The sequence below is a fragment of the Pogoniulus pusillus genome, chromosome 13 (genome assembly GCF_015220805.1).
Source record: "Pogoniulus pusillus isolate bPogPus1 chromosome 13, bPogPus1.pri, whole genome shotgun sequence".
Lineage (NCBI taxonomy): Eukaryota > Metazoa > Chordata > Aves > Piciformes > Lybiidae > Pogoniulus > Pogoniulus pusillus.
In genome coordinates, this window is record NC_087276.1 from 4,684,464 (window position 1) to 4,705,567 (window position 21,104).

A 21,104-nucleotide genomic window follows, 5' to 3' on the forward strand; every position below is an offset into this window, starting at 1 on the left:
AGTCCTTCAAATGCTGTTATGGTTCTTTGCATGTTCCCACTGTTGAAATACTTCAGCAGAATAACAAAAATGGTCAGGATGTTTCCTCAGGCAATGAAATCTTTCTCATTCCCTATTTCTATTTAAAAAAATATTTGCTTGCTTATTGTTTCTGTATTTTTTCTCCAACAGTACCTGGAGCTGATGCTGTCTTGTTGTACATGTGCATCCCAGTTAGCTCTCCTGAGTGTGTCCTGACTTTTGATACTGTCAGTGTACTTTTTGTATGTTTTGAAGCAAAACACTGCTCTGAAAAGATTCTCTAAGATGTACCACTAGTAAGAAAATTACCCAGGCCAGGTCCATTAGTATGGAATCGATACTGGTTATTAGTGGCATTGGTGTTTGTATGATTGTATGTTAGCATGTGCTCAAAACAAGTTTAAAGAGGTTTCCTACCTGAGTAAGGTTACTTGATTGTAAGAGAGTGGCACCTCATGTTACTACCACTTTTTGTAGTGCAAGTGCACTATTTTATTAGCTCACAGGGTCTCTAGTCTGTGTTTGTCTCGTTCAGTACTCTGTATTTGTTCGTGTGGTGCTGGCAGATGAGGTGAGATAACACTCTGACTGCAAGGCTTGAGATGACCTCTTCTCTGCCCTGGTGAGACCTCATCCTGAATCCTGTGTTCAGTTTTGGGCTCCCCAGTTGAAGAGGGACAGGGATCTGCTGGAGAAAGTGCAGCGGAGGGCTATGAGGATGATGAGGGGACTGGAGGGCATGGCTGATGAGGAGAGGCTGAGGGACCTGGGGCTGTTTAGTCTGGAGAGAAGAAGACTTAGAGGGGTTTGATAAATGTTTGTAAGTATCTGAGGGCTGCCAGGAGAGGGGGGACAGGCTCTGCTCACTGCTCCCTGGAATAGGACAAAGAGCAATGGGTGTAAGTTGCAGCACAGGAGGTTCTGCCTCAACACAAGGGGGAACTTCTTGACTGTAAGGGTCACAAACTACTGGCACAGGCTCTCCAGAGAGGTTGTGGAGTCTCCTTCTGCGGTGCCTTTCAAGGCCTATCTGGCTGTGTTCCTCTGTGATCTGTGTTAGATAGCATTGTCCTGCTCTGGCAGGGGGGTTGGACTCTATGATCTCCTTGGGTCCCTTCTGACCCCTAGCATCCTGTGAGCCTGTGACCTCTTTTGCATCCCTTTTCTCTCTAGGCTTATTGTCTGTGACTAGATGCAAGTGCTCTTATTTCCCAATTTCATTGTTTAATGAATGTTAGAATGCAGGTGCCAATATTTATAAACAAGTCTTGTCTTCATCCAATGTTCTTTTTCCTAATTGTATGCAAATTATATTGCTGTCACAAATAGGTCTTAATATATGGCTCTGGGAGTTAAAAAACAAGTGTTCTGGTAGCTCAGCTGTGGGCATCTCCAAGGCTGCTAGGAATAGGATGCAGGGTGAATCACTGTGTTTAACTGTGAATCAAAACACTGCATGGACAAAGGGTGACAGTGAGATCTTTCCTTCTGTGCAAGGCCTTGGAGGTGCCCAGGTTCTGTGTGGTACAAGGCAGCTGAGAAGGGAAGATGTGCACCTGAAGGTGCAGAAGAGTTCACTGATTGCATTAGGAAAACAAGTTCTTTGTGCAGTGCTTTCTTCAGTGAGGTTAGTGTGATCCCTGCTCTGGAGCCAGTGGGGGTGTCACTTTGATAATTGTGCCCAATTTGTATTGGACTGCTCTGGTCCCTTATTGCCTTTCTGATTAGGTGTCATTCATCCGTCATCTCCACAGAGAAAGAGGCCTGTGTCAGAGCACTGCAGAGCTAGATGGTTTCTGCTAGGTAAAGAGTGAGCTTGAAGTGGCAGAGTTGCCCTCATGTTTGCACATCCAAATTGAGGGCTTGAGTGACCTGTTCTAGTGGGAGGTGTCCCAGCCTATGGCAGGGGGTTGGAGCTGGATGATCTCTGAGGTCCCATCCAACCTAAACCATTCCATGATTCCATGAAATTTGTGTTGTGTTATACCCCATGGGGCTTGCTCTGATGGCCAGGAAATGTTCCAGGGACTTGTTTGCTGCACCATAAAACTGAAAGAAGATGAACCTCCTGTGAAAACTGAGCTGGTAGCATGTGATTTACAGCCTTTCCCTAACAGACCTGCAGGGTAAATACACACTGAAACACAACTCTGTAGTTCAAGTTATTTTCCTCGCTGGATTAAAATGACCTGAAGGGAGGCTGTAGCCAGGTGGGGTTGGTCTCTTCTGCCAGGCAAGCAGCAACAGAACAAGGGGACAGAGTCTCAAGTTGTGCCAGGGGAGGTCTAGGCTGAATGTTAGGAGGAAGTTGTTGGCAGAGAGGGATTGGCATTGGAATGGGCTGCCCAGGGAGGTGGTGAAGAGAAGAATGGATGAGGCACTTAGTGCCATGGTCTAGTTGACTGGCTAGGACTGGGTGCTAGGTTGGACTGGCTGATCTTGGAGGTCTCTTCCGACCTGGTTGATTCTATGACTAAAAGAGGCAGACAAGCACTGGTCTTTTCTTCATTCCTTTGTGTTTCATACAACTCTTAAGAGCATTTTATTTTGAGGTCTGTGCTGGCAGTCCCTTCTGCAATAACTGGAGTTGATGTATCCTATCATGTCTTGAAATAAAATCCTTTGCTATGAAGTGCAGCTAGTGTGGGATGTCCGGTCATCTGTTTGACTGTCACATTCTCACCCTGCTGCTTAACAAAGTAATACTAGAAGCTCAGTATGCTGGCATGGAAGGAAGGTGAAATACAAAAAATCTTTCTATTTCTTAACTGTTTCCAGCCCCAGTCTCTTGTGGACATACTGAAAATTTGCCATAACTAGTGAATTTTCAGTTCTGTTTCCATTGTCTTTTTTTTTTTAATCATGGTTTTGTGACAGAGTAAAAGTCTCCCAAGTTGACAGGTTTTCATCTGGCCTGGTTCAGTGAAGGCTTTCTAACTGGGATTTTATGCTGCATTTTTCCCCAGATTATTTTGGAGCAAGCTGCAAGAAAAAGTAACTTTCTTTTTTTTTCTCCCCTTTTGATCTGTGCAATCACAGAGCCATTCAAAAAAGGAAACCCCAAACAAAGCATGTGCAGTGAGCTTTCTCTGAGCAAGCTAGTGTTGCTTTCATTGCTGTTTGCATCACTTAACAGAAGTTTACAAATATACAAATACACAGACCTGAGGAGACAATTCTAGCGAATACCATTCCCACACTCAACAGCTGGGGAGAAGCAGAAATTGTGGGATATAATACAAACCATATCATGGTAGGTAAGCAAAAATTCCCTAGTTAAATGATGTGTGTGTGCCTTGTTATTAGATTGCTCTTTTTGCTCTTTTAAGATGACCTTCTGTTAGGAAGGAACAGCACAGATGAATAAGCTTATTAAATACCCTGTAGAGACTGCTACACAAAAAAACCCTGTGTCCTGAATTGCTTCATCTGTTTTTCCTTGTGGAAAGGAGGAGTATTTATTTTGTCCCTGTGTCCTGTTCAAGGCCAAGAGAAGAAACCCAAAGAGGCTTTATGTGTCTGCCTCTGGAGATTAAACCTCTCTGAAAATAGGATGAACAGTTTGTTCCACTTTCTGATAGTCATCATCACAGTGACTTCATCTCTAGTGAGATGAAGCAACAGAACAAGGGGACACAGTCTCAAGTTGTGCCAGGGGAGGTCTAGGCTGGATGTTTGGGGAAAGTTCTTGGCAGAGAGTGGTTGGCATTGGAATGGGCTGCCCAGGGAGGTGGTAGAGTCGCTGTCCCTGGAGGTGTTGAAGCAAAACCTGGCTGAGGCACTTAGTGCCATGGTCTGGTTGACTGGAATGGGCTGGGTGAGAGGTTGGACTGGATGGTCTTGGAGGTCTCTTTCAACCTGGTTGATTCTATGATTATTTGTAGAGTAAGATTTTGGTCATTGTAAACATAAGTGGTTTCACAGAAGAAATCAAATAATTGTTCCCTGTATTTAAAGGAGGAGTAATTATGTTTCTTTTCTTTAGGAACCAAAACAAATTCACTTCCCCAGCATCCCCCTCCACTTCCCCCCCGCCAAAAAAAAGGCAAAAACAAAAGTAGAGATATAATTGAGAGTCTCAGCTTACTTTTTCAAAGTTGCACACAAGGTGCCAGCTTCATGTGCATAGAATACAGAGTAATATCAGGCAGCTTCTACAGCACAGACCTTAGTGGTCATCACTGCAGAGCTCACAAGCCATTTGAGCTTGTGAAAAGTAGGCAGCTTCTACAACACAGACCATAGTGGTCATCACTGCAGAGCTCACAAGCCATTTGAGCTTGTGAAAACTAGGCAGCTTCTACAACACAGACCTTAGTGGTCATCACTGCAGAGCTCACAAGCCATTTGAGCTTGTGAAAACTAGGCAGCTTCTACAACACAGACCTTAGTGGTCATCACTGCAGAGCTCACAAGCCATTTGAGCTTGTGAAAACTGGGCAGCTTCTACAACACAGACCTTAGTGGTCATCCCTGCAGAGCTCACAAGCCATTTGAGCTTGTGAAAACTGGGCAGCTTCTACAACACAGACCTTAGTGGTCATCCCTGCAGAGCTCACAAGCCACCTGAGCTTGTGAAAACTGGGCAGCTTCTACAACACAGACCTTAGTGGTCATCCCTGCAGAGCTCACAAGCCACCTGAGCTTGTGAAAACTGGGCAGCTTCTACAACACAGACCTTAGTGGTCATCCCTGCAGAGCTCACAAGCCACCTGAGCTTGTGAAAACTGGGCAGCTTCTACAACACAGACCTTAGTGGTCATCCCTGCAGAGCTCACAAGCCACCTGAGCTTGTGAAAACTGGGCAGCTTCTACAACACAGACCTTAGTGGTCATCACTGCAGAGCTCACAAGCCACCTGAGCTTGTGAAAAGTAGGCAGCTTCTACAACACAGACCTTAGTGGTCATCACTGCAGAGCTCACAAGCCACCTGAGCTTGTGAAATCTCCAGGTGTTAGGTTGGTTTTTTACCCACATTAGATATTTTTACCTGTTTTATCCTAACATGCAGGCCCAGTGAAGATTGCTAAGCCCTGCTGTTCTCAGACTCCCTAATTCTTCACTATCAGTGAGATGGAGAGCAGGGAGATGTTCCATATGATTAGCTGCAGTGTATCTGCTTGGACATGGACATGGTTGGCACCTGGAAGCTGCATGTGGGAGTAGGAAAAAGATGGCAGAATGCTGGGCTTTCCTAAAACCAGTATCAACAGTTAGGAGGAAGTTCTTCACAGAGAGAGTGATTGGTGTTGGAATGGGCAGCCCAGGGAGGTGGTGGAGTCCTCGTCCCTGGATGTGTTCAAGAAAAGACTGAATGAGGCATTTAGTGCCATGGTCTATTTGACTGGATAGGGCTGAGTGCTAGGTTGGACTGGATGAGCTTGGAGGTCTCTTCCAACCTGCTTGATTCTATGAACAGCTCTGCTAAGGCAGTTTCTGGTAACTTCCATACAGACAGCAAAAAAAAAGCTATGCTAGACAATAAATATATATATATATATATATATATATATATATATATAAATGGCAGGGTGTTTTACAGGTCTGAATTTGGGTGTTGATGTTAGGTTGTTTAACTTTATAAGCATTTTTTCCCCAAGCACATAATTTATTCTATTTAAACATGAGCAAGAGATACCAAAAGCTCTGTGAAAATTTGTTTCCATCTTACTTAAGGTTTGTGTTGCTGGGTTTTGCAGTCATGATAGAAATTACTAGTTTAATGAAGGCTTTTGGCTAACAGTACTGAATGATTGTATCATTTATTCATTATGTAAGGATCTCCCTAAACAGAGTTTTGCTTTAAAAACTAAGAGAAGGCTTTCAAAGTGGTTTCAGTCTCTGAAGAGGGGAAGTTTTACAAACATGCTTCATTGATGTAACAGAAACTTGTTTAAATGTTCACTTGCAGCTACTTCTTCAGTCATAGAATCAACCAGGTTGGAAAAGACCTCCAAGTTCATCCAGTCCAACCTAGCACCCAGCCCTGTCCAGTCAACTAGATCATGGCACTAAGTGCCTCATAGAATCAACCAGGTTGGAAGAGACCTCCAAGATCAATAATATGTCAGACTGTGAAACCTCTTTTCTTAATGCTTATGTGTCATCATAGAAGTAATTTTCAAGCCTGGTATAGGATCTTAAGGCAAATGATCACAGCTTGGCTGTTAAATAAAAACATCTCAATTAAATGGGTACAGATCTACTGTTGATTGATAGAATTGAATCACAGAATCAACCAGGTTGGAAGAGACCTCCAAGATCATCCAGTCCAACCTATCCCCCAACCCTATCCAGTCAACAAGACCATGGCAGTAAGTGCCTCATCCAGCAACTCCACCACCTCCCTGGGCAGCCCATTCCAATGCCAATCACTCTCTCTGCCAACAACTTCCTCCTAACATCCAGCCTAGACTTCTCCTGGCACAACTTGAGACTCTGTCCCCTTGTTCTGTTGCCATAGTTGGTTTGTAGATACAGATATATCTTTATAGATATAACTTTATATTACTTAAAGAGGTAAATCCCTTCCAAAAGAACTCCTGTCAGTTTAGGAGTAGAAAGTATGACAATTCTAATCCAGTTCAGGTAGATGTATTGTGTGTTCACATGTAATCACAAATTGTTCAACACAAAGTTCTGCTTCTCTTGACTGTTGTGAAGGCTTTTCCTGTGATTGTGGATGCTCAGACCTTTTCTTCTGCACCTCACACTGGAAGCAGCACATAAGCAGTAATACAGGTCCTGTGTCAGCAAGGAGGAATAGCAATCCAGTGGTTATTCCCATGAAAAGTGTTTAGTGGAGCTTGTTCGACAGCTGTAACCTAACAGTTTTTTGCCAGGTTGTCCTTTCAGATCCCATCTCCCTATTATTGACCAATTGCTTCTCAGTTAAAGTTGCTGATGTGCTGCCAGCTTCTAGGTGCTCAAATGGTAGGCAGAATGCTGTGAATTCTGATAGCACACATCACTGTTTTCTGAGTTTTCTAAGGTAGGAATGTCTGGCTGCCTTCCAGTTCACAAGAGACTACACAATGTTGTCAGGGTTGGGGAACTGACATGCTTTCCTTCATCTCATCATCTCCTATTTCTACTCTATGTTGTCTATACTTACTGAAGGCTTAATAATTTGGTTTTGTTGTGCTGGGCCAGCAGCTGCTAAAAAAAACACAAAGTTCTTCGTGGTCTTTGATAATTTCAATGAATTCATGTTTGATGCTTAGAATGCATGAAAAACTTTTAGTATGCAGATTGAGGGACTGGTATTTTGTTTTGATAGCTATGTTTTGGAGTGAGGGGACTCATTCTTCAATGCAAGCTGCATGGTGATTTATGGTTGTGCAATATGAGGACGATGCTGTCAAGGTCACGTATCTACTAACTGTGGCTAGATAGAATTACTGACCCTTGTAGTCCAGCTCAGTATCCCAGTAGAGGGGGATACTCTGGATCAGACTGGGGAAAAAGGTTTGCCTTACATAGCCTGTTCCACAGTGAGGATTTCTGTACAGCACTGCTCCAAGGTCCTTTGCTAGTGCAGGTTAGGAAACAACATAGAATCATAGAATGGTTTAGGTTGGAAGGGACCTGAAAGATCATCCAGTTCCAACCCCCCTGCCATAGGCAGGGACACCTCCCACTAGAACAGGTCACTCCAGGCCTTATCCAGCCTAGTCCTGAACACCTCCAGGGAGAGGGCAGCCACAGCCTCCCTGGGCAACCTGTGCCAGTGCCTCACCACCCTCTCTGTAAAAAACTTCTTCCTAAAATCTAGTTTGATTCTCCCCTCTGCCAGTTTAAACCCATTCCCCCTCATCCTGGCATTACAAGACCTTGTCAATAGTCCCTCCCCAGCCTTCCTGTAGGTCCCCTTCAGATACTGGAAGGCCTCCTCGATGCTTTCTCTTCTGCAGGCTGCAGTGCCCCAACTCTTGTAGCCTGTCCTCATAGCAGAGCTGCTGCAGCCCTCTGAGAATCTTTGTGGCACTCCTCCGGACTGGCTCCAACAGTTCCACATCCTTCTTGTGTTGGGGGCTCCAGAACTGCACACAGGACTCCAGGTGGGGTCTGATGAGAGCAGAGCAAAGAGGGAGAGTCATCTCCCTTGCCCTGCTGGCCACACTGCTCTTGCTTCAGCCTGGGACACGGTTGGCTGTCTGGGCTGCATGCGCACACTGCCAGCTCAGATCACCTAGTTCCACCCCCCTTGCTATGGGCAGGGACACCCCCTGCTAGAGAAGGTTGCTCAAAGCCCCATCTAACCTGCCTTTGAATGCTTCCAGGGTTGGGGCTTCCACAGCTTCTCTGGACAATCTGTTCCAGTGCCTCACTACTCCTGGGAAGAATTTCTTCCTAATGTCTAAGCTAAATCGGGCTTCTTCCAGTTTGAGGCCATTACCCTGTGTCCTGTTACTACATACCTGTCTAACAAATCTCTTTCCAGCTATTCTGTAGGGCCCCTTCAAATGCTGTAAGGCTGCTCTGTGGTCTCCCTAGAGCCGTCTCCATGCTAAACAACCTCCACTCTCTGTCTGTCTTCATAGGAGAAATGCTCCAGCCATTTGATCATCTTTGTGGCTCTCCTCTGACACCTCTCTAATAGTTCACTATGTTCAAAACCAAAGCTGGAAGCTTTACCTAGTGTCCTTCAGAAGATGCAGCACTTCACACCTTTGTGAAGCCTACCTATGCAAACACAGGTCTGCAAGGCAAATAGATGTTAAAACAAAACTTCCCACTTACTGCACTTCTATGAGATGTATAGAAAATATGTAGAGGCCAGCAGAGAAACAGGCCCTTTGTGACTTTAAACACTGTATTAACATGAACTGCTGGGCCCAGTCCTATTCAATGTCTTTATTGATGATCTGGAGCAGGGGATTTAGTCCAGCATCAGTAAGTTTGCAGATGACACCAAGCTAGGAGCAGATGTGGAGCTGTTGGAAAGTAGGAGAGCCCTGCAGAGGGACCCTGACAGGCTGGATGGATGGGCAGAGGCCAATGGGATGAGACTGAACAAGGCCAAGTGCAGAGTTCTACACTTTGGCCACAACAACCCCAAGCAGCACTACAGGCTGGGGACAGAGTGGCTGAGAGCAGCCAGGAGGAAAGGGACCTGGGGGTACTGATAGACAGTAGCTGAAGGTGAGGCAGCAGTGTGCCCAGGTGGGCAGCAGAGCCAATGGCATCCTGGGCTGGCTCAGGAGCAGTGTGGCCAGCAGGACAAGGGAGGTTCTTCTGCCCCTGTGCTCAGCACTGCTCAGGCCACACCTTGAGTGCTGTGTCCAGTTATGGGCTCCTCAGTTCAAGAGAGATGTTGAGGTGCTGGAAGGTGTCCAGAGAAGGGCAGCAAAGCTGGCGAAAGGCCTGGAACACAAACTCTCTGAGGTGAGGCTGAGGGAGCTGGGGTTGTTTATCCTGGAGAAGAGGAGGCTCAGAGGTGACCTCATTGCTGTCTACAACTACCCGAAGGGAAGCGGTAGCCAGGTGGGGTTGGTCTCTTCTGCCAGGCAAACAGCAACAGAAGGAGGGGACACAGTCCCAAGCTGTGCCAGGGGAGGTCTACGCTGGATGTTAGGAGGAAGTTCTTCACAGAGAGAGTGATTGGCATTGGAATGGGCTGCCCAGGGACAGTGAAGACACCATCCCTGGAGGTGTTGAAGCAAAGCCTGGCTGAGGCACTTGGTGCCATGGTCTGGTTGACTGGCTAGGGCTGGGTGCTAGGTTGGACTGGCTGATCTTGGAGGTCTCTTCCAACCTGGTTGATTCTATGATTCTGCTTGAGCAATATTATTCCATGTGCTCAGCTGCAGTTTATAGGTGCCGTTGGAATGTGTGAAGTGATTTCTTTACACTGAGAGAGCACAGGAAGAATTCTGAAATCTCAGTGTGTCAGCACCCCTTGGAAAGTCATGGTCTGGACTCTTAAAGGAGCTGGTTCACTACTGTGTAACTCCTGGTAAATAGTGCAGTATGACAGATTACAGAAAACTGGCAATCAGCTGAATAGAGAATTGAAATTAGCTTTCACTTTAGAAAGACTGATGTGATGACCTGCATAGCTGTACTGCATGAGCAGTGTGCTAGTTTGAAGCAGGCTAGAATGTTTTGGTGAGAAGAACTAGCTTACAGGCTGTGGAAGGAAAACAATGGTGATGGCTACTTCGCTCACAGGCTTGCTGAGGTGTAGGAACAAGAAATAAATCCATTAGGTAATCACCCTCACTTGGATTGCTGGCTGAGCTGCATCTCTCTAACTTCACCCTCTGTTTTGGACTAATCCACTTTGCTTCCTAACCCCCTGGCCAAACCTCCATTCTTCCTTGGGACTGGGGTAAGGTTGAGAAGGGTAGGGGGAAGGTGAAGGGGTGGTTGAGAGCCCCTCCTGGGGACTCAGGTTTCTGGGAGGGCTGTTGTGTTTCTGTATTACCTTTTACCTTGTCTATTTCTGTCTATAACTGTTTATACTGTAAATATCTGCTTGTACATTATGCCAGCTGTAAATATAAGCTTCATTCATATTTCCATAGCTGGCTGAGTCTAGTCTGGGTGATTTCTAAAGTGTGTGGGGGGCAGGGAATACCTAAACCATCACAAGCAGAAAGATGGAAAAAGAGAAAGGTAAAAAAAAACAGTCTTACAGAAAAACAGATCTTGTCCAGCAAGGCTTGTGACACAGTTTGATGGAGTTGTAATTTAGTAATCTGTGAAGTTAGAAAACAAAGGGTAGGTGGGATGTTAATAAACATTAAAGTCAAATGGAAAAAAGCAGATGTATATAGAATAGAGTAGAATCAACCAGGTTGATTCCAGGATCATCCAGTCCAACCTAGCACCCAGCCCTATCCTATAAGTTTAAGCCTGATCAGCTCTTAGAAGCACCAGCGAGGGAAGGACAGTGACAGCTCTTGAGAGAAGACACCTGGATTGGTTCTGCTATCTAGAGCAATTAATGGGTATCACTTGCACTGCTTTTAATTAATCTTAACATTATTTACATTTCACAGTCATCTTTCATGTATGTTAATCAGGATTTACCTCTGGAATCAGTGGAGTTCACTCACTGGATGAAAGACCAATCAGGCCAAAAGTGTGAACTCCAGCCCCACTGCAGGCAGATTACTGTGTTCCTGCATTTCAGCTCCACTGGTAATAACTCGTACTCAGTTTCCTTATAGAATCAACCAGGTTGGAAGAGACCTCCAAGCTCATCCAGTCCAACCTAGCACCCAGCCCTATCCAGTCAAGCAGATCATGGCACTAAGTGCCTTATCCAGGCTTTGCCTCAACATCTCCAGGGACAGTGACTCCACCACCTCCCTGTGCAACCCATTCCAATGCCAATCACTCTCTCTGGCAACAACTTCCTCCTAACATCCAGCCCAGACCTGTCCTGGCACAACTGGAAATAGACTACTGTTTTGTTACAATCCTTTGGTAAAGGAGCTGCAGGCACCTTGCAAGGACGTGGAAACCTGTAACAGTGTAAATGAGCAACGATTTTTTGTTTCAGAGCTCCTTTAGAGAAGGCATAATCAAATCTTATGTAAAATCTTCTGCCAAAACACTTAGTGTTTTCCAGCTAACTGACTGTGTAATGTAAAATCATCTTCAGTCTTTTCAGTTTTGTTTAAAGTCATATGCCTACACAAAGAGACTTAAAGTGATCTGAAAGCTTACTTAATAGCAAATTGGAAGGGTTCTGGCACCTTGGAGAGCAAAGGCTCGCTCTTTAAATAGTTTAACAACCTTGGTTAGTTGTGTAGCATTGTAAGTTTCTACCTCCCCATGCATTTAACTTCACATGGAATTCTCTTTGACTGGAAGTTTGAAAGTTTTTTCTTGTGTCTATCTGTGTCAAGTCTTCTGCTGATTATATCTGTTGTAGGAGTGTAATTTCATCTGGTGATTTCTCTACAGGTCCTGAAAAGGGCTTTGAGTACAAATACTGTGAAGAATCAGCTTCTAGCTTTACTTTCACAGGTAGCAATATCTGTAAATAACTGCTACTAGGATGATTAGAAGCCAGCTGTAGCTGTTTAAGCTCTTTATGGTCAGCCTGAGTATTCTGCCAGTTACACTGAGGAAGCTCATGGAATCTGGGATATTGTAAGCAGCACCTTTCCTGGACTTGAACATGTGTCTACTAAACCTGTAAGCCTAGTCTTTGCTTTAGCAGCTGAGATTGCCACATCCAGCTGGTGGCCGGTCACTAGCAGTGTCCCTCAAGGATCAGTGCTGGGCCCCATCCTCTTTAACATCTTCATAGGTGATCTGGATGAGGGCAAGTTTGCAGATGACACCAAGCTGGGGGCAGATGTGGCTGGGTTGGAGGGCAGAAGGGCTCTGCAGCGGGACCTTGACCGCCTGGACAGATGGGCAGAGCCCAAGGGGATGGCATTCAATAGCTCCAAGTGCAGGGTGCTGCACTTTGGCCACAGCAACCCCATGCAGAGATACAGGCTGGGGTCGGAGTGGCTGAGAGCAGCCAGACAGAGAGGGATCTGAGGGTGCTGATTGATACCCACCTGAACATGAGCCAGCTGTGTGCCCAGGTGGCCAAAAGAGCCAGTGGCATCCTGGCCTGCATCAGGAATGGTGTGGCCAGCAGGAGCAGGGAGGTCATTCTGCCCCTGTACTTTGCACTGGTCAGACCACACCTTGAGTGCTGTGTTCATTTCTGGTCCCCCCAGTTTAGGAGGGACATTGAGATGCTTGAGCATGTCCAGAGAAGGGCAACGAGGCTGGGGAGAGGCCTTGATCACAGCCCTACGAGGAGAGGCTGAGGGAGCTGGGATTGGTTAGCCTGGAGAAGAGGAGGCTCAGGGGAGACCTTATTGCTGTCTACAACTACCTGAGGGGTGGTTGTGGCCAGGAGGAGGTTGCTCTCTTCTCTCAGGTGGCCAGCACCAGAACAAGAGGACACAGCCTCAGGCTGCGCCAGGGGAGATTTAGGCTGGAGGTGAGGAGAAAGTTCTTCACTGAGAGAGTCATTGGACACTGGAATGGGCTGCCCGGGGAGGTGGTGGAGTCGCCGTCCCTGGAGCTGTTCAAGGCAGGATTGGACGTGGCACTTGGTGCCATGGTCTAGCCTTGAGCTCTGTGATAAAGGGTTGGACTTGATGATCTGTGAGGTCTCTTCCAACCTTGGTGATACTGTGATTGCTGAGGAGATGGGTCTCATAGATCTTGCAAGTAAGTTACAATTTCCATATGCAAACCTTAGGAACATCATAACTTGAGCCACTCATGAGCCCTGTGCAGCAGTAACAGGCAGTGCCTGCAATTTAAGACTCCTGCTAGCCTGGCTAGCTCAGTTGGCTCAGCTCTTAATCCCAGGGTCGTGGGTCCGAGCCCCATGTTGTGGTGGAAATCAATAATTGGTTATGGATTATGAATATTAATTTCTGTGGGAAGATTAGTTTTTATTATTCATATTTTTTAAAACTGGGAAAATTCCCTGAGATTCTTTGGAAGTAATTGTACCAGGGGTATTGATGAACATGGAGTTAAACAGTTGAAACAATCAGAACTTGGAAAAATAGGAAAATGAAAACAGGAAAATTCTAACTGTGCTTATGGAGACTCAGCATTAACTCCAGCATGTGTTTGTGTCCTTGTTTTTATATGTCTCAGCAAACCTCTAAGTGAAGCAGACATCACCATTGTGATCACAGCTTATAATCTTATTTTTCTCATTAAGGTATTCCAATCAGTTTCAAACCGAATTGGCATCATTCTTTGGGATGCTAAACATTGAAAGGTTATCACTGTTAACACTACCTAGCAGACAAGCACCAATGCCTATGTCACCTGGAGTACTGCATCCAATTCTGGAGCCCTCATTACAAGAAGGATGTGAACTTGCTGGAGTGTGTCCAGAGAAGGGCCATGAGGATGCTCAGAGGCTGCAGCAGCTCTGCTTTGAGCACAGACTGAAAGAGTTGGGGCTGTGCAGGCTGGAGCAGAGGAGGCTCCCAGGTGACCTTCTTGTAGCCTTTCAGTATCTGAAGGGGGCCTACAAAAATGCTGGGGAAGGACTTTTCAGGCTCTCAGGGAGTGACAGGACTGGGGAGAATGGAGTGAAGCTGGAGATGGATGGGTTCAGGCTGGATGTGAGGAGGAAGTTGTTGAGTATGAGAGTGCCTGGAGGTGTTTAAGGCCGGGCTGGATGGGGCTATGGGCAGCCTGATCTAGGGTAGAGTGTCCCTGCCAATGGCAGGGGGGTTGGAACTGAATGATCCTTGTGGTCCTTTCCAATCCTGACTGATTCTATGCTTCTACTTGTTTTGAAAAGAGTATTTTGGGGTGGACAGTAATGTTATAGAGCAGTAAAAAGAAAATTGGTTGTCTATTCCAAAACATGTTTGAGATATGTCACTTTAGCTCTGCATTTGTACCTGAAGGCTTAAGATAGCTGTCATTTAGCTTCTTTAGTGAATTCAGATATTCCAGTGCTAGGCTGATAGATTTCACAGAGCTACAACATAATATATGGTTACTGTCTAAACATGTGTACTAAAGTCAGCTATTAAATAACCCTTATTTGCAGAGGTACAGTTGAAAAAAATCATTCAGCAAGAGCTTCAAAAGCAATGGAAAGAATTTAAGTATATAAAGAAGGGCAATAAATGCAGTTTACTCCACATCTCTGTGAAACAGGTGGCTTCAAATAAGCCCAGTGGTATTTCAGTATGTATAATACTTGTGTTAACAAAGGATTATGGTTTTTGTCCTCCACTGCACTGAAACAGGCTATGTCCACACAAGTATAGAAGAGTCCTTGGCAGAGTTATCCCAGATGGGCTGGACTGGGCTAGCTCAGGTACTGAGTGCAGGCCAGTGGGAGCAGAAAGACAGCACAGAGGGTTAAGTGTTGTTATGCCACCCAGGAGCTCAGATGGGCTTTGCAGCTCTGCTGAGCCCTGCTACCAGCACTGCCTAGAGCTTGAGTGAGATAATTGAGTCATTCTGTTTGTCCAGTTGCATACTGAATGTCCTTGGTTGAGCTGCTTGGTTTTTCACTTGTGTGGACAATAAAAACCTGACTATCTCCTCATGATTAAATAATTGAGGTTTTCCAAAGTGTAGCTGCTCCCAGATGTACACATGTTTAGTAAACAGCTGTCTTGCTGCCTCTGTCAGCAGAGGCCACAGACATCACAGACTCAGAGATATGTAGATGCTTTGAACTCCCGTCTCACATGAAGATACAAACATGCTGATAGCAGCAACAGGCCAAGACTTGCTGCAGGAATATGGAAACATCCCTGTGTGAGGGCACCCACTGCCATCCAGCTCGTTTCAGACAGCCTCCAGAATTAAGAAACAACCAAGCTGAGGGTCCTTTGTAATTGTATTAGGTACTGGGAGCTAAGGTCAGGAGGTGAGCACAATCACAAAAGGTCATAAAATAATCTGTTAACAATACTAGCACTGTAACCTCAGCCACTATCAGTATTTATGTATGTTTCTATTTTAAAGAATAGGCAAGGTTTAGTTAAGCTAGTCCAAATGCTTGCATTTGGCACTTAGCACTTGGTGGTGTTAGGCATGGCTTCTTGTCCTTTATCCCAGTGATAAAATTAACCCAGTGCCCTTATGAGCCAGCAGTGTGCCCAGGTGGCCAAGAGAGCCAGTGGCATCCTGGCCTGCATCAGGAATGGTGTGGTCAGCAGGAGCAGGGAGGTCATTCTGCCCCTGTACTCTGCACTGGTTAGACCTCACCTTGAGTGCTGTGTTCAGTTCTGGGCCCCCCAGTTTAGGAGGGACATTGAGATGCTTGAGCGTGTCCAGAGAAGGGCAACGAGGCTGGGGAGAGGCCTTGAGCACAGCCCTACGAGGAGAGGCTGAGGGAGCTGGGATTGGTTAGCCTGGAGAAGAGGAGGCTCAGGGGAGACCTTATTGCTGTCTACAACTACCTGAGGGGTGGTTGTGGCCAGGAGGAGGTTGCTCTCTTCTCTCAGGTGGCCAGCACCAGAACAAGAGGACACAGCCTCAGGCTGCGCCAGGGGAAATTTAGGCTGGAGGTGAGGAGAAAGTTCTTCCCTGAGAGAGTCATTGGACACTGGAATGGGCTGCCCGGGGAGGTGGTGGAGTCGCCGTCCCTGGAGCTGTTCAAGGCAGGATTGGACGTGGCACTTGGTGCCATGGTCTAGCCTTGAGCTCTGTGGTAAAAAAAAGGGTTGGACTTGATGATCTGTGAGGTCTCTTCCAACCTTGGTGATACTGTGAGACTGTGATACTGTGATTTATCCCAAAAGACAGCGCAGAGGAATCATGAGCTCTTTAACACTGCTGAGAATGAAGCACTCTTCAAGAACACTGGTTTTTTTCAGTTGTATTGTCTGTGAAATAACTACTTTGCTAAAACCCCTCAGATCACAATTGTCCCTCACCAAACAAAAAGAATGTTTTTATTGACCTTTTTTTTTGCCTTTCTTCCAGAGCTGTGTGTGCAAAGTTAAAAGTCCCTGCTTCTGCCATGGCATGAAAGGGAGTAAGGTAAGAACAAAGACATTTTTCCACTGTGAAGATGAGCTTATACCTGGAAGTTGTTAATACACCAGCTGAGTTGAGGCAGTGAGTGAATTTGTTATGTGATAATAGTCCATCAACAGGTACTACAGTGAATTCTGATAGAAATGTTATTACCTTAAAAAACTCTTGTTAAAATAACGCTGGGGACACTGTTTAACTAAGGAGACTTAAACATATATATATATATATATAAAAAACATATATATAAATATATATGCACACACATACATATATATATATATATATATATATATAAAAATCACAGAATCAACCAGATTGGAGGAGACCTCCAAGCTCATCCAGTCCAACCCATCCCCCAGCCCTATCCAGTCAACTAAACCATGGCACTAAGTGCCTCACATATGTATATGTGATATACATAGAAATATATATGTATATTTTAACCATATATATATATATATATACACATAAACCCTATGAGGAGAGGCTGAGGAAGCTGGGATTGTTTAGCCTGGAGAAGAGGAGGCTCAGTGGTGACCTCATTGCTGTCTACAACTACCTGAAGGGAGGCTGTAGCCAAGTGAGGTTGGGCTCTTCTGTCAGGCAACCAGCAACAGAACAAGGGGACACAGTCTCAAGTTGTCGCAGGGGAGGTCTATGCTGGATGTTAGGAGGAAGTTGTTGGCAGAGAGAGTGATTGGCATTGGAATGGGCTGCCCAGGTTGGTGGTGGAGTCACTGTGCCTGGAGGTCTTCAAGAAAAGCCTGGCTGAGGCACTTAGTGCCATGGTCTGGTTGATTGGCTAGGGCTGGGTGCTAGGTTGGACTGGATGATCTTGGAGGTCTCTTCCAACCTTGTTGATTCTATGATACACACATATATTTTTAATCACATTTATATGTGTGTGTGTGATATAAATATATGTATATTTAATCACATATTACATATGTTATATGTATATATGCCATATATATGTGATATATATACATATATATATATAAAATGTATATTTTTTTCATCACATGTTTGAGCACCACCAACAGAACCACTGGTTGAAGCACTAAGTCTCCTGACTCCTATAAAATGCCCACAAATACCATTACTGTGGCAGCAGCTCTTGTGTCACAGCTTTCAGACTGCTACCAAGAATGTCATGTTCAGTGCTTCCCTCTTTCTGTCTCTGGACCTTACTCATCCTCACCCTTGTCCTGCTCTTGAAGAAAAGCTGTGTGCACTGGGATCATAGAATCAACCAGGTTGGAAGAGACCTCCAAAATCATCCAGGCCAACCTAACACCCAGTCCTATCCAGTCATCTGGACCATGGAACTAAGTGCCTCAGCCAGGCTTTGCTTCAACACCTTCAGGGACAGCAACTCCACCACCTCCCTGGGCAGCCCATCCCAGTGACAAATCACTCTCTCTTTTGAGAGTTTCCTCCTAACATCCAGCCCACACCTCCCCTGGCACAGCTTGAGACTGTGTCCCCTTGTTCTGTTGCTGGTTGTCTGGCAGAAGAGACCAACTCCCACCTGGCTGCAACCTCCCTTGAGGTAGTTGCAGACAGCAATGAGGTCACCCCTGAGCCTCCTCTTCTGCAGGCTGCACAACCCCAGCTCCCTCAGCCTCTCCTTATAATGTTTGTGTTCCAAGCCAGACAGACAAATCTGCAGCCTGAGACAGGGGATGAGTTTCTGGGTCCTGCTCCCAAACACCTTGGCAGCAGCGAGGGAGCAGCATTGAATCCATCAAAAGAACCGAGCTGCAGCTTTGCCTCTTGCCAACAGCAGCTTGGCAGAGCCTCGCAGCGGCTTTTAGACAAACCTGAATTACACAAATGCCAAAAATTCCTTCAAACTCCAGCTGATTCACCAATGAAAGGGGCATTATAAAGAAGGCATGGCTTAATTCGAGCTAGCTGTGGGCACAGTGGCAGCCGTGCTAAACATTAGCAAGAGATTCCACAAGTCAGTGCTTGGTCTCACTGCTCAATGCATCTGACTGCTGAGGAATTACTCACAACTTCCCTCCTGGGCTTTTAGTACCATGAAAAAAATGTCACATTGCACCACAGTAAAAGCTGCTGGCCTTGGTTTTAGGGAAAAAAAAGATTCAAAGATGGGCAAAAATTCTCTGGGGTATGTTCGTTATTGAAACAGAGTTCTGTGAGTGGGAACGGAGAATACTTAGGGCTGCAGGAAAACCTCCGAGCGAGAGAGCAGCAAGGTCCGTGGAGCAAAGTCGACTGCTTCGCTTTCCCCGTGTGCATCGGCACCGTACTCCCTCTGGTGGCACCTCTTAGAATCATAGAATCAACCAGACTGGAAAAGACCTCCAAGATCATCCAGTCCAACCTAGCACCCAGATCTATCCAACCAACTAGACCATGGCACTAGGTGCCCCAGCCAGTCTTTTCCTGGACACCTCCAGGGACAGTGACTCCACCACCTCCCTGGGCAGCCCATTCCAATGCCAATCACTCTCTCTGACAACAACTTCCTCCTAACATCCAGCCTAGACCTCCCCTGGCACAACTTGAGGCTGTGTCCCCTTGTTCTGTTGCTGCTTGCCTGGCAGAAGAGACCAACCCCACCTGGCTACAACCTCCCTTCAGGTAGCTGTAGACAGCAATGAGGTCTGCCCTGAGCCTCCTCTTCTGCAGGCTGCACACCCCCAGCTCCCTCAGCCTCTTCTCACAGGGCTGTGCTCCAGGCCCCTGACCAGCTTCATTGCCCTTCTCTGGACACTTTCCAGTACCTCAACATCTCTCTTGAATTGAGGAGCCCAAAATTGGACGCAGTACTCAAGGTGCTTGTACTCAAGTACTCTTGGTACAGCTGTAACTTTATGTGCCTCTCTCAGGATGCTGGGGGATTAAACAAACAATTTGCTGTTTGTGTTGGTTTGAGGCTAATTGGAATATTTTACTGAGAGAAATTAAATCCTTGGCTGTGAGAAGAAAGGAAAGAAAAACCCCGACAGTAATCTATATCCCTCATTCTTCTGCTGAGAAACGCAACTAGGCAATAAGATATTCACTTCTCACACACTGCTCAGCTCTCAGTTCTGCTTCTTCTTTCTGGTGATCTGGTCTGTGTGGTTGCCTCTGCCTTAACTCTTCAATTAGACCTAAACCTTTTTCCTCTAACCTCCTTGTCATCTTTTTGACCCATCTCTTCAGATTTATCTTGTGAGATATACTAGGGTTGATCTGGTTACTTCTGATAGGAGGGAAAGAGGTGGGGAGTGGGGGATGGAGGTTTGGGTAAGGGACCCTCCTGGCAATCTGGTTGTTCTGGGAGGGGTGTTGTGTTTCTGTATTACTTTTAACTTGTATATAACTGTAAATATTTGTGTATTTCTGCTTGTATATTGTGCTAAGCTGTAAAAGTAGCTTTGTTCCTTAACTTCCAGCTGGCTGAGTCTAGTCTGGGTGATTTTCTTAAGTGTGGGGGGCAGGTAACTCCCAAACCATCACAATATTGTGAACTATGCCTACTTATGATCCAGGTTATCGCACAGACACTTCATATTGCTATTTCTATTTTCACAGAATAGAATCAGAGAATCAACCAGGTTGGAAGAGAGCTCCAAGATCATCCAGGCCAACCTAGCACCCAGCCCTCTCCAATCAACTAGACCATGGCACTAAGTGCCCAATCTAGTCTTTTCCTGGACATCTCCAGGGATGGCAACTCCACCACCTCCCTGGGCAGCCCATTCCAATGCCAATCACTCTCTCTGCCAACAACTTCCTCCTAACATCCAACCTATACTTCGCCCGGCACAGCTTGAGGCTTTGTCCCCTTTTTCTGTTGCTGGTTGCCTGGGAGAAGAGACTAACCCCACCTGGCTACAACTTCCCTTCAGGTAGTTGTAGAGAGCAATGAGATCACCCCTGAGCCTGCCCAGGGAGGTGGTGGAGTCACCATCCCTGGAGGTCTTCAAGAAAAGCCTGGATGAGGCTCTTAGTGCCATGGTCTGGTTGATTGGATAGGGCTGGGTGCTAGGTTGGACTGGATGAGCTTGGAGGTCTCTTCCAACCAGGTTGATTCTATAATACAGAAGCTATTTGAAACCTGGTGAGTTTGTGGAAATTTAAGGGGTGAGAATTGGTGGGAAAATAAGTCAAGGTAGTTTGGCTTCCCCAGGACTTCTGGATCATATCTTGTATATCAAATAGTAAGATGCCCAAACTGCACAACAACACTTCACATGCTTTTTTGCCTGAATCTCCTGTGATAAAGCAATAGGAAAAATGATGGAGGGTCCATAACCCTCTTCTCTCTTGTCTTTGCAGTCTAAAAGCTCTGCACTGATGTAGAAGGGAGCACACTAAATTGCTGCTCTCTAAAGAGCTCTGACACTGTTTCTAGGCTTGAATCGCTTTAATCAAGATAAGGCTTGCAATTTCATTATGATCAATTGAAGACTGAAATTTGCTATAGTAAGAACTTCATTTTCTTAATGTTTACAGGGTGAAAAAGGCTTTCCAGGTATTCCAGGTCCACCTGGTCATCAAGGCTTTCCTGGTCCAGAAGGGCCTCCAGGGCCACAGGGCCCAAAGGTAGGAAGAGTGTGTG

The 21,104-nt window shown here is 45.9% G+C and overlaps 1 protein-coding gene across 1 annotated transcript in view; it reads left to right on the forward strand.

The window, feature by feature from the left end:
* COL4A3 (collagen type IV alpha 3 chain) overlaps positions 1–21,104 on the forward strand; it is a 101,626-nt gene that overhangs the window by 2,945 nt on the left and 77,577 nt on the right. Inside the window, exons 2-3 of the mRNA XM_064152805.1 lie at positions 16,469–16,525; positions 20,999–21,088. Coding sequence (XP_064008875.1) covers positions 16,469–16,525; positions 20,999–21,088 — 147 coding nt within the window. The remainder of the gene's footprint in view (positions 1–16,468; positions 16,526–20,998; positions 21,089–21,104) is intronic.